At 33.7% G+C, this 13,376-nt stretch overlaps 1 protein-coding gene across 1 annotated transcript in view; it reads left to right on the top strand.

The window, feature by feature from the left end:
• Positions 1 to 13,376, top strand: part of LOC149807878 (uncharacterized) — a 137,749-nt gene that overhangs the window by 69,832 nt on the left and 54,541 nt on the right. Inside the window, exons 20-22 of the mRNA XM_089962126.1 lie at positions 6,041 to 6,159; positions 9,609 to 9,689; positions 11,277 to 11,358. Of these exons, the coding sequence (XP_089818252.1) occupies positions 6,041 to 6,159; positions 9,609 to 9,689; positions 11,277 to 11,358 (282 nt within the window). The remainder of the gene's footprint in view (positions 1 to 6,040; positions 6,160 to 9,608; positions 9,690 to 11,276; positions 11,359 to 13,376) is intronic.

Below are 13,376 nucleotides of genomic sequence, written 5' to 3'. Positions count from 1 at the left end.
CCATGGGAACAATTCCGCGCTTCCTGAGTTCCTTATCATCTTTTTTCTCACCATATGCGACTCTCTCGACGGTTTCGGTGACTGGCTTTAGCCATTTCGACGATATCTCGGTAATTCCATATTGTGTATCTTCGTGCTCTCGAACTTTTTTCTTAAATAATTCTTTTGCCGGGATAAGTTTCTTTAGTGACGCTAATTGTTCTCGCACTAATCTAGCAGAATGAGGCTCTCCAACTGTGCTAGTTTTCCGACTCATATTATTTTCAAGTATATTATTTTAATGCGACATAAAATTGGCCAAAGCAGCCCAACATTGCAACAAAAAACATAACACAAAAAAATCTCCATAAATTTTATTTTTCCTGTCCAGGACGCTATATTTACTAACACACCGGCGCGACCAACCAATGCACCCGGTCTGAAATGCACGAAAATTAGCTTCTGTAGAAGGCTTTATCTTTGGATTCTGAGGCTTCTACGGAGAAAGTTCGCGTAGGAAGGTTTATTTTGGCTGGACGCACTGGTCTGTTAAACTTCCCTGCTGCTACCAAACACATGCCCTGCTGATTCTTCCTTTGTGCATTTAACAAGTAGTGTCAACATTTGATGTGTTTGGAGCCCATCAAAGTGCAAAGATGCTGAATGAATTAAGCTGATTGAATCACTCATTTGAACCTTACTGTTTACAAAGCAACTTCAGCTACTAGATATTGCAATGAAAACAAAGAAGTAAAATCATTTGTACAGTTATTTTGCTTAAAGGCCACGGAGTCGTAGTTATGATGTAGTCTCAACGTGGTCAAGGCTTCGAAGTGATCTTGTACCTTGCAATGTAGCAAAGAAAACTATTGTCAAAGTTAAAAAAATACATGAATTTTTCTGGAAGTTAGGCTTATAATAAAGTTATTAAGTCTGTATAGAATAAAAAATATATTCAGATATGTTAACCATACTTTATCAGTAATGACACAAGGTTCATGCAACAGTTTGTATTGCAAATAAAGTTTGCCATTTGATTTGTTTAAAGCTATGTATGCAAAATCTTTAAACTTTCTGACAATATGTTGAAACCTGGTTGCTCATACATACAGGAACAGTTTAGTACCTTGTCAATGTATTGTGTACTAATATTAGTACTAATGGAGACCATCAGGGAAAAGGAAGATATCATTGGTGAAGATTATTGTACTGTATTATAGTAAAAGTCATATAGGTCATGTAAGCATTCAGCACCGATTATTTCAATAATGGGTGTAATTTTCAGAATTTGATTTTACATACTTGTAAATGGCAATTATTCACTTTACTTGGATCCTCATACATCCATATTTCTTTGGAAGATCATTATTTACACTCTAAGAGAAATACATACAGCAAAGTCAATGTTAAAGTACGTTGACATTTTTGGATGAAATCAGCCTAAAGGTGTGATCCAGTACAATCTGGATTGAATGTTGCATTCTGTGATGTCATATTGAAAGCTACACGCGTTGAAAAATAAATTCGTGATACCCTGTATTGTGTTGCTTAGACTCTACGTGCTCTTTTCTTGACTTTATTTAGTAACTAGCCACCATGTGAAGGACCATATCAATAATTATTTTTTGTCTGGAAGTTGCTTGATGACAGTTAGGGTGCAGAGCATTCAATCAGGGTTGAATAGACTTTGGTTATATTTTTCAACAACAATTTATATTTAATTTAAGATGAGTAAATGTGCATACATGACCTATATGACTTTTACTATAGCGTACCTTAAAACCTTATCAATCAAGCCAATTCATCCTGAATGGATAATTGTTGCTCATGTGAAAATATATATAAGATTGGAGCTTATTGTCCTTGGTTTTAGGAATGGTGGACTTGTGGGAAAATTAGAAAATTATTTTCTAAATAAATGCCTCTTAAAACCAGATGTATGGTTAAGATTTTTAGACGATATCTTTATGATTTGGAGTTATTCATTAGAAGACCTTTATTATTTTATAGACAGTTTAAACAAATTACATCCAACAATAAAATTTACATTCAATATCTCTAAAACTAAAGTGTCATTTTTGGACGTAGATGTCATGAAAAATGAAAATAATGACATTACTACCATGGTTCATGTTAAAAATATGAATATTCATCATGTTAAATATTCTTCATGCCATCCTTAATCATGTAAAAACGGGATACCATATAGTCAAGCAAAAAGATGTAGAAGAATTATTTTGGATGACGCTGTTTTTAAATCATCTTTGACAGAGTTAGGTCAGCATTTTTTAAATAGAAATTACCCTATTGACATCATTAATACTGCTTTCCAAAAAGTATCTTTAATCTTTACAATGTGAAATCAAAAGTAGAAATGAAGATATCATTCCTTTTGTTATTGAATATAATCCAAGTTTGCCTAATATAGGTAAGTTTATCAATAAATATTGGGATTTATTAAACTTATGTAAAGCAAGTGTTAAATTGCTACACGAAAGCAAACCCACACTTGCATGTAAAAGGACTAAAAATCTTAAAGATTTCGTAACTAATTCTAAATTAGAAAAAACATCATATAAAATAGGATCATCAACTAAATGTAATAGACCTAGATGTTCACACTGTTCATTTATTAATGAAAATACTTCTTTTAATAGTAATAATACAAAAGAAACTTTTAATATGCGTTGTGATACTAATTGTGCATTATCAAATGTTATTTATTTGATAACATGCCAAAAATGTGGCATTCATTATATTGGACAAACCAGTCAACAAATATCTAAACATATGAACCAACATAGATCAGATATAAAAGATTATATTGATTAATCATTATCATCTCATGTTGCTGTACATTTTAACAAAGTTTCCCGTACCTTGCAAGATTTCTCCTTCCAACGTATTGGTAAAGTTGATTCTGAGATGGAACATCTGCTAATGGAAACCTATCACTATATGACATTCATTAATCCTGGGGTTTTTTTGTTGTATTTTTTTTTTTTTATGTCCCCGGTTTTCAATTAGATAAGAATATTTTTTATATTATTCTACTTTGCAGAATAATTTAATTGGTAAAAGAATAAACTAATATCATGAAAATTAGTTTACTAATTCTTTACAAATGAAAGTGCATTTTAAATTAATTCTGAATATGATATGATTAATTATGTACAAAATACTTGATAGTAAGCATTATGCATGCCATAATTTCTTATTATATAAAATGAGTCCTGATGAAATATCTAACATTTGTCAAAAATGTATCAACATATAATATATATTGTTTTTTATTTTTCTATTTTTTTAATTTTTTAAATTTTATTTATTTATTTATTTTCTGTATCTTTAATAAGTGTGCATTATACATAATAAAAATATTGATAAAACTGTTTTATCTCTATTTAGTCATAAATTTTATATATATATATATATATATATATATATATATATATATATATATATATATATATATATATATATATATATATATATATATATATATAGAGGAACAGAGTTCTAAAATATGATTGGTTCATTCAAACTCCTGACTACCATGCCCTTCCTTTAATTGCCATATTGGATTGTGCAAACAGTTGCCACTATAGCTGTATCTCATATTCGTAATATTGAACTTCTGATCATGTCGAAAAGGAGGAGCAGAAGATTCAGAATTTTCTCCAGGAAAGAAAAGAAAACAAAACTGGACGGACAATTGTGCCATCTAGTTTAGATTTGTGAAACCATCTAGTAAAGGAGAAAACTTTACATTTTGCAGATTGTATAATGTGATTTTGCTACTGGGTATGGAGGTGCCCATGACATAAAACAGCATGAAGAAGCTAATAAACATCAGCTTGCTGCTTCATCATCAACAGCTCAGCTTGAACTTACGACATATATACATATATTAATACCAGATAGAACCTTGAACAATAATTGTTATGGATGATGTGCTGCTTTTTTCAGTTAGGGAAGCTTTTCATCTTTCATATAGGAAATCAAGCCTTTCTTCCCTTGAAGAATGATCATGGTATTGATTGGATGCCTAGCATTCCCTCATTCTATTACCTACTTCCTGATTATTGTGTTCAGGGACAGTATGTGAAGGAGAAAGCATATTTTTTCATCAAATTATATTTTTGCAAGAATACTCATCAGAATCACATTAATTTAAAACACAACATCTCTGTCCTGTGAGCATCCTTGTTGTTACTTTGATCATATTATAAATAGCATCACCAGGCATCGGCAGTTGGAGTTAATGGATAGGAGTTACTGTCCTTCACATATATGGTATAGCAGAGAAAGACAATTATCATCTTTTTGGGTGGGCTGGATTTGGAAGGTAGCAAACATGTTCCTGATGTTAATGTGATGGGTAAGTATTTGTGGAAAAATACAATTTACTGAAAAGTTTGCTTTCTCTATATTTTGGAATCATAAGGGCTGAGCTCATTATGAAGACCATTTAATCTTGCATGTGATTATGTGAGCTACAGTGATTGTAGGCTTAAAACAAATTTTAAAAAATGGAAGGGGTGGTTGAATAGTTACATTCTCAGAATCTTCATCTATCCTTGGCATGTGTGTGTGCAATGTGTTGATGTGTTGAATAGGTGGGGATGAATTGTGGAACTGGTAGAATGATAGTGTTCCATGATACTGATCTAATTACACTATTAATTGTTTGCAATTAGATTTGGGGAACTGATAAGAAGCAGCAGCAAAATCAGGTCCTAAATCTAGATAAAACCAAACCAACCCTTTCAGTTATCATTCATCCCATATTATTAACGTGCGGTATTTGCAAAACCATCGAGTGGATGATAAATGATAGACAACTGTGGTGTCTGGAGTCCAACAAACAACCATCAGACATTCAGTATAATTTCAGATGTCTGAGAAACACAATGGACCAGCTTTTTAAACTTTAAGCATTATGTTAGAGAAGTTTTCATAAAGAAAGAACATATAGTTGTCATTTCTTATACTTGGAGATAGCTTCTGACACCACATGGAAGTACAGCATAATAAATGTCCCATTCTAACTAGTTCTAAGTGACCACCTAAACTTTTTTTCCCCAGTTAAGCACATTGCTGTCTGAAAGCTATCCGCAGGATAATATTGCACATGTCCTTTTAGCTATATGAGAATGGGGAGGAAGGTGTGCAAAAAACTATGGACGTTAATGATGCACTAATCAATTTATTGATTGGTCCATCTTAAATGAGCTGTATTCAAATGGTGAATAATAGCTGAATATTTGATTTTTCGCACATCACCATGCATTGCTACATGCAAGTATAAGAAAAGTGACAACTGAATTTTTTTTTAAACATTTGCTCACCACTTATCTTACTGTGTTCATAAGAAGTAATTCCTTCACAAGTGTGCACAAAGAAAGTATAACTTCCATTTGAATCTGAATGTGTAATTTCTTTCGAATAAACTGACATTAATTTCTGAAAGTGTGTGTATAATGGACATATCCAATAGGACAGATTTTTTGACATTTCTTATACGAACTTTTAATATCTTTACAAATACTTTTAACTGAAATTTGTATATGGATATTGCCCTCATGATGTATTTGAGATTAACCTATCAACACACGTGAAACTGCCTCAGGGCTTCTCTGTAAACAGAACACTGTGACTTCTATACCCTAGTATTAATTGTGTTTGGACTAACCATTAAATTTAATTGGTAAAGTTTGATCTGCAAATAGTTCTCTAAAAGACAGAGGAAAGAATAAATAATCCCTGTATTGATTTGACAAAATATTGATAAAATAATACTGTCTCTTTTGACTAGAATAAGCCATGAATAGCATGTTTGATCATGACATTAAATCTCTCCACACCAACAGCTTAAATGTTTCTGTTCCAGTGCCCACCTACATGTGTTGCATAATAATAACATTACATTGACAATCACTCCATGTATATTGGAATGATTTGAAGCTGGTGTCCAGTATTGTACTAATGCTCCGTTAAACCCAATACATATATATGCCATACTGTTATATTTTAGTTGTCATTTCTTCTCTTCCAACAGGAGAACATGACATGTAGTCCTAGGAAGGAACTGGTGACCAAGCGGCTTCAAGTCCTTGTAGATGGTCTACCTTTCTCCAACAGGAAGACTTGCGCTGTACTCATGCATCATTTACAAAAGTAAGTCAGAAAAAAAATTTATATAAATCACAAAATGTTATGGGCATGAAATTTGCACAAAGTTGGTGTGAAAAATATTATCCATATTATGCCCAAATATGCTGAATTTACTGAATTTGATGATAAAATGTTGAGATTTACAGTAGAATCAAAGATCTGTAAACAGTATGGTAGTCTTGGCTATATGTACCTTGATTATCTGAACAAGAATAATAAATTTATTTCTAGCATTGTATCAGCCCAGATAAGCTACTGTGGTGTGTCCTTTGCAGGGTTGAATCTTGTCAGAATTTTTATATTGCAATATAAGACATTGTATTGCAATAGATGGGGAAAATTTGAACAATGTGTACAGTAATAATAACAGAAAGTTCAAATTCCATATAAGTCTAATTTCTTTTGCATCACTTTAAGTGAATGTTGATTGGAAATGTTCTAAAACGTGGGTCCATCTGAACTGCACTAGATTGGCTCCTGTTTAATTTCCATCTTACTCCGACCAAATTAGTGGTTACAGTGGGATGATGTTGGCAAATGTGGGCAGTCAGGTTCATCATTCCACCAACAAACATGGTTATCAGTTATTTTTCCATCTTTCTTGGAGTTTTTCAACCAGAAATGCTGTCAGACAAGTGATTTTTTATTATTTATTTTTTTATTTGGTGTGAGCCAGGTAAGTGTTCGTCATGAGTGAGCACGTGAGTGAATGATCGATTGGTGCATGAATGAGACGATAACATCAAGCGTTGGCACCTAATAAATGCCCTAGGCACTCGTAGTATCATCTCTGGATGAACAATATCTTATTCATTGTGTCTATGCCTATGGTGGTAAATACAATTCATGAGAATTGTAATATCTGAATGATTTAGGGTCTTCTTGTGTGGAAGGTTGCCATTTATTTTATTATGTTGCTATATATTGAAATACTGGCATGCAGGTTGTGTATTGTATTCTGTTCTGTTTCAGTATCATATATTATGTGTTCTGTTTCGTTTTAATTTTTTTTCTTCTGTTTTTTTTTTTTTTTTTTCTTCTTTTGTCTAGTATCAATGACGCTAAATAAACTCCATGACCTGATGGTGTTGTATTCATTGTTTTTGTACAATGCCCGGCTCACAGTGGTGCCCACCATGGGACCAAAACAGACGTGAAGACCCCAAACATTCAGATACTACAATTCTCATGAATTGTATTCGCCGCCATTGGTGTAGAGACAATGAATAAGATCTCATTCATCCAGAAATGATACGAGTTCCTAGGGCCTTTATTTGGTGCCAGCGCTCGACATTACTGTCCCCTTTATGCACCCGTCATGCACCGATCACTCACTCTCACACTCACTCATGACAAACACGCACCTGGGTCACTTTGGTATCTGTTCATACAAGACTTCAGGCTACACATCCACCATTTTTAGTTGTTTCTGTGCAAAAGGTACAATAAAATATGCAGTGCAACTATTTTCTTGGTGGTCAAATCTTTCAGGAATCTTTTGTGTATGATTTGTTTGTTTTTTTAGGTGGGTTGGTCATAAAAGAGTTGATGGGATGGTCTGTTCTCCATTGTTTCATCCATCGTCTGTCTATTCATCTGTTAGCACAAGTTTTAACACTCTTCCTCATAAAGTTAACTTATGGACAGGATAAAAATTATATTTTCAAATTTATGATTCGTATGCTAACCTTCAGGTACACATCATCTTAAAATATAATTGCAAACATTTTATGAAAGATGTATATCTTTATTTTGAGATGAAATGATTGCAACATTTTGACAGGAAATTGCGAATAACAAATAAAATGGAATTGTGGATACTTTCCCTTCTTATTCCTGCAGCATTTTGACATTGAAAATGGTAATCTTGCCCAAACCTGTTATGAGAGACCACCTGTCTTGAGAGACTGCATTTTTTTGTGCAGAAGGGGTGGACTCACAAGTCTGGTTTTTCTCCGCTGCTTGGACATCCAATATGGGCAACACTATGGCAATCTTGAAAATCTTGTCATTACTACTGAAAGGATGGTCACGTCAGCTTTGAGTTTTCACTAAAAGACTTGTTATGATCTCTAATTATCCTAAATGAAAATGGGTCCAGTTTTGCATCCATTTTGGCCATCATCTTTAAATTCTTGTTATTACTACTCCTCCTAGATAGATGGTCATATCAAAATGGGGCTTTCACCGAAAGACTATTTAAGATTTCTAATAGGTCCTAAATGAAAATGGTGCTGATTTTATGTCCAATATAGCCACATGGCAGCCATCATGAAAATCTTGAAATCTCTACACAAAAACGGAAAGTCATATCAACATGAAGTTTTCACCAGAAGACCTCTCATGGCATCTAGTTGGTCATAAATGAAAGTGATACCAATCTTATATTCAACAAGGCCACCATGGTGGTCGTCTTGAAAAAATCTTGTTAGTACTACTTCACTTGAATGAATTGTCATATTGACATGGAGTTTTCACCGGTAGACGTAAGATTTCTGATTGGTTCTAAGTAAAAGTTGTGCCAGTTTAGCAACAATCATGAAAATAATGTTATTGCTTAAGTCTGTCATAGATGGCTCCAACACACAGCAGTTAAAATGAAGAAACAACCTTATATTGGTTTCCAGGCGATTTATTTGGGCAAGTAGAGTGTCAGTCCCTTCGAGGGACTCATATTAAAACAGCAGATGTTGAAAGAGTCCAAACAAAACAAATGAAGGCTGAAAAGTTTATTTTTATTCTGCTATAGAAATACCCCAAAAACTAATTTAGTGACATTGTACTGTGTTACGTATACCAGCAGGATCCATATCACAGTACACCAATTTACTGGCAAAACCATGCACCCCTCGCCCTTGGTCAAGACATTTTACTCTGCTTTCTTCTGCTCAGTATAACTCTGTGAATATTGCAGTGCCATAAAACACTTAAACTGATCACTGACTGTAGATTTGTTTTCAGTTACAGTTACAAACTTGTTCTGCATAGTTTGAATTGGATCTTTTAGCAGATAAAATATTTATGTATCCCCTTTTTGACTGAATGTCCCTTCCGTAGAACAGGAGGCTTGATCATTGAAAAAACATTAAATTTTTCCTTGTCATTTCATTTCCATTTCCATATGAGGCATTAGGTTCTTTAAACATTGAAGAAAAACCACATCTGTACAATCATGCATGCAGGATAATTTGTATTTCTTCATTACAGAAATCTTGCACATACCTGTTTTGATGGGAAAGTAATTCTTCATTGAAAAGAATATATCAAATCCTAACATTACAGCAAATGATTGTTTTCCTTAAAGCTGATAATCAGGCTTTTTTGCCATATAAATTTGTGGGTAGGGTTTATCATGAACTTGTTTAAAAAAAAAGTCCAATAGTATTTTTATTTCAGCAACTGACAGTATAAGGAAGTTTTATTTCAATTTTTTATTTTCCCCTTAATTTCAGAGTGGCATCGTATAGTGACCAAAATCAAATGAATGCAAGCAACTTGGGAATCGTATTTGGACCAACATTACTACGCCCACAGTGAGTACTTAAATTACAAGTATTGGTAAAAATGATGTTGTTTTCAAAACAGAAAATCAACCAATGATACAAACGAGGCTGATAGAGTTTGAATAGACTGCCGGAGCTGTCTAGTCCCCCCCCCCCAGTTCATTATCTTTTGTAATTTTTCAGAGGAAAGGTTCTGGTTGATCACCCTGTCTCGTTAGTGTGAGATTTATGTACTCCCTAACAGGCAGTGGAGTCAACACAGCTGCCTATTATGTTTTATGATAACAGCACAACTAATTTATAGTAGGAAATAATATCAGTGTTTTGCAGCCAGTATGATCAGTTCAGTTGATACTATCATTTAATGCAACTGGGATTTGATTGTCAGTGATAAAAAAATAATTATTGAAAAATAAAGAATTGTTTTGTCTGTTAGTGACAGAAAATCATGTTCAAGATTGAATAACATAGCACAAGACCACCTTGGTGTTGTACAAGTTTCTTGCTGATTCAAAATTGGCTGGTATAATGTATAGCTGATAAAGCATTGTTCCAAGTGGGATCGTTGACATAAGAAGTGTCTGTTTCTCATATAGAGGTTGAATAATCAGTGTTCATCTCAGATGGTATTGTATTCAAATCAACAATTTTGCTGATTAAGCCCTCAGTGGAATCCTTTGATTATATCTAGATTCTGATCGTTCATTATTTGAAGCGATAATATAAACTGGAAGAGAAAGAAATGAACTTTTGGCAATGTCTGTAATACAGGTAGATTTGTTAGAGTCAAATCCAGGCTCAACATGACCTGTACCAAACACTTGGCTTACCATTGGTGGATGCATCAATCAGGTTTGTCTGGATTTTTATTCAGACCTTCCTTCCTTGTGTACATCATATGCCATTGGTGGCAAGACATTTTTATTTCCATTGTGGATGACAGTTGCATCAATCCAATGATTGATGTTGTTTATACTATATTCCACTGATGGCAAATTGATAGACACTTACTCGAACACACCCAACCACAAAGGGTAAACGTCAGTAGCCTATAACCCTTAGCAACTCACAAATCACAGTATTGTATCTGTAATCAAATCATGCCGATCCTTTTAAAATGTTTCCCATTGAAATACTTACTACCTTCAATGACTTCAGTTACATACATGTTGGTGTCAGCTGCTTGCCACATATGTAAATGTGTTTATGGGTGATTTTGAATGAAATTGCAAAATTCAGCAACCTTAAGGTTTATAGATGAGGATGCATGAGCCTTAAGTGTGCAAAACTAGACATCAACCTGCTGGATTAGTTACATTTAGATATTTCTCATTTTTTATCTCTAGCTTGATAGACACAATACCTAATCAGAGTTGGTACATTCCAATCACCCGTTTCATTTTACCGTATAAAGATAATAATCTGCATATCTGCATTAAGTGAAATATAAAATATTATCTTACAACTGTCCAGTTTTAAACTTCAGCAGATTTAAGTTATGTTAACACAGTGATCAATATGTCTTGTAAAAGATTAAAACTACATGAATATCAGTGTACAGATTTAGACACTGGAATCTTGTTGACTTTGTGCCTCATTTCTTGTGTATGTTTTCAGGGGAGGTAATGCATCCCTTGCCTGTCTTGTGGACACACCACACCAAACCAGAGTAGTAGAACTTTTGATAGTTTCAGCTCAGGTATGTGAGACCTTTTCCACAGGTTAATGTATATAACGTTAAGGCAGTCTGAATAATCAGGTAACATTGTGCTCGCTTCATTTATATCTTAAGTGCCTAGTGCAGTTGCTAGTTCTTGAATGTGCAAGGGTAATAGGTTGCATTTACACAACTGGTCTACTGCAGTTACCCTTTTTTATCACTATGATTTTTGATACCTACTAATCTTTAGGGTTAAAAATATTTTGTATTTGAGATTAATTATTGCTTGTAAAATGAAGAAGCTGATGCATAAAGATTTCAATTGTGAAATAAGCCACATTTGCTAGAATGCCTAGCTTGTAATCCAAGGCTCATGGGTTTGATACCCACCCAAGCCAGCTTGGGGCACCTGCCTCTGTGTTTGCTTGGGAAGTTTACCCATGGCAGAATAAAATCAGAGTGCTGCCAGTGCCATTAAAAACCATCCAGCCATCCAGTAGTGAAAGTAAAAAGGACATATCATTAGCCTAACAACATTTAATACATTCTCATTTTATAATAAAAATGTGTATGACTGTCAGGGTTCCCACAGGTTAAGAAAAAGGCAGGGATTTTCAGTTTTCAGGAAAGTCTGGGAAAGTCTAGGAATTTAATAATAAGTCTTGAAAAATTGAAATTGTAACTTAGTCAGGGATTTTGTAATCTTAGTCTTGGAAATCTTAACTTGGATGAGTATACCTGACAATTTATGCAGTAACCATGGCGATTGCCATTTTTTATGCAGAAAGAGTATGTGGAGATATGTGACATTAAATGTCCATGGCTTTTCCTTATCCATGCCTTCAAATTTGAAAAATATAGGATGGGTTTAGAATAGGTTTCCTAGGTGTATAAAAAAGATTTGTATGAATGGCTCCTGGTAGTGGTCTTATGAAGTGTGAGATAATCATTGTAGAAATATTGTTAATTCCTTTGTTTTATATGTTTGACAATGGGAATTGTGTGCATGTCTGTGTTGGACATGAAATGTGTGGTCAGGGAAAAGTCATAGAATATTGAATCCAGTAATCTGTAAGTACCCTGTTTGTTCCTTTTGAAGATGTTGTGCAAGTAAATACAGCTTAAATCCTTCCTGATATCTTGTCAAGTATTTTTCCTCTCCAGTCGAGGTGTTCGACAAATATTAGAATTTTTTGGTAAGGCTTTCATAAGTTTGAAGCTGATTTGATGACATTTCCTGGATGTTATTGCTCTGTCAGACGTGTATACTTATAATCAATGTTTTCAGTTCATGCTACTAAAAGACTTGGTACTTTCAAGACTGACTATTGTAATTCACTTCTCTCTGGTTCATCTCTGTATCTACTACAGAAACTTCCAAAAGTTCAAAACACTGCTGCTCAAATCATCCTTGGAGTACGAAGAACTGAGCACACCTCCCCCCTGTTCTGTAACCTTCATGGCTATACATTCAATAAGAATCAAACACAAAATCTGTTCACTATGCTACATTTCATTGACTGGCTCCACTCTAATATACCTCACCCATGTGTACACCCTATCTAGTATGGACATCATTCTTTTGTGTATCAGGGCCCAACTAAATGGAACGAATTGCCCATAGATCTTTGACACGAGGACACTGACCTCATTCAAGAGTACGCATAAAACTCATCTATTTCAACTATAAGAACAGACTTAAAGACTTAATAATGTTTACTTCCTTAATTAATGTTTTTGTTTTGTAATTTCATGGTGTTTGTTTTTTTAATCAAGTGTTTCGTTATATTTATATTTTTTGTGTTATCTAATATTGTAAAGTGCTTAGCTTCTAAAGATTAGGCACTGAGCTAAGGACACATTATTATTATTATTATTATTATTATAAACTGTACATAAACATTATTTATTTTTTTGCTACAGTAAAGGTAAACTTTCATATCAATGGTATGAGAAAATCTTCCCCATATCACCAGAAATTCCTTTTCTGGCAGAGATACACTTATTTGATTATTGATTAATCATGAGTAGATTTGATGCAGTGTAAAATTCTCCTC

Source organism: Sinohyriopsis cumingii, chromosome 1 (assembly GCF_028554795.1).
Source record: "Sinohyriopsis cumingii isolate HCF-2022 chromosome 1, ASM2855479v2, whole genome shotgun sequence".
Classification (NCBI taxonomy): domain Eukaryota; kingdom Metazoa; phylum Mollusca; class Bivalvia; order Unionida; family Unionidae; genus Sinohyriopsis; species Sinohyriopsis cumingii.
Note: the sequence above shows the minus strand (reverse complement) of the source record. Positions and strands in the feature narration are given on the sequence as shown.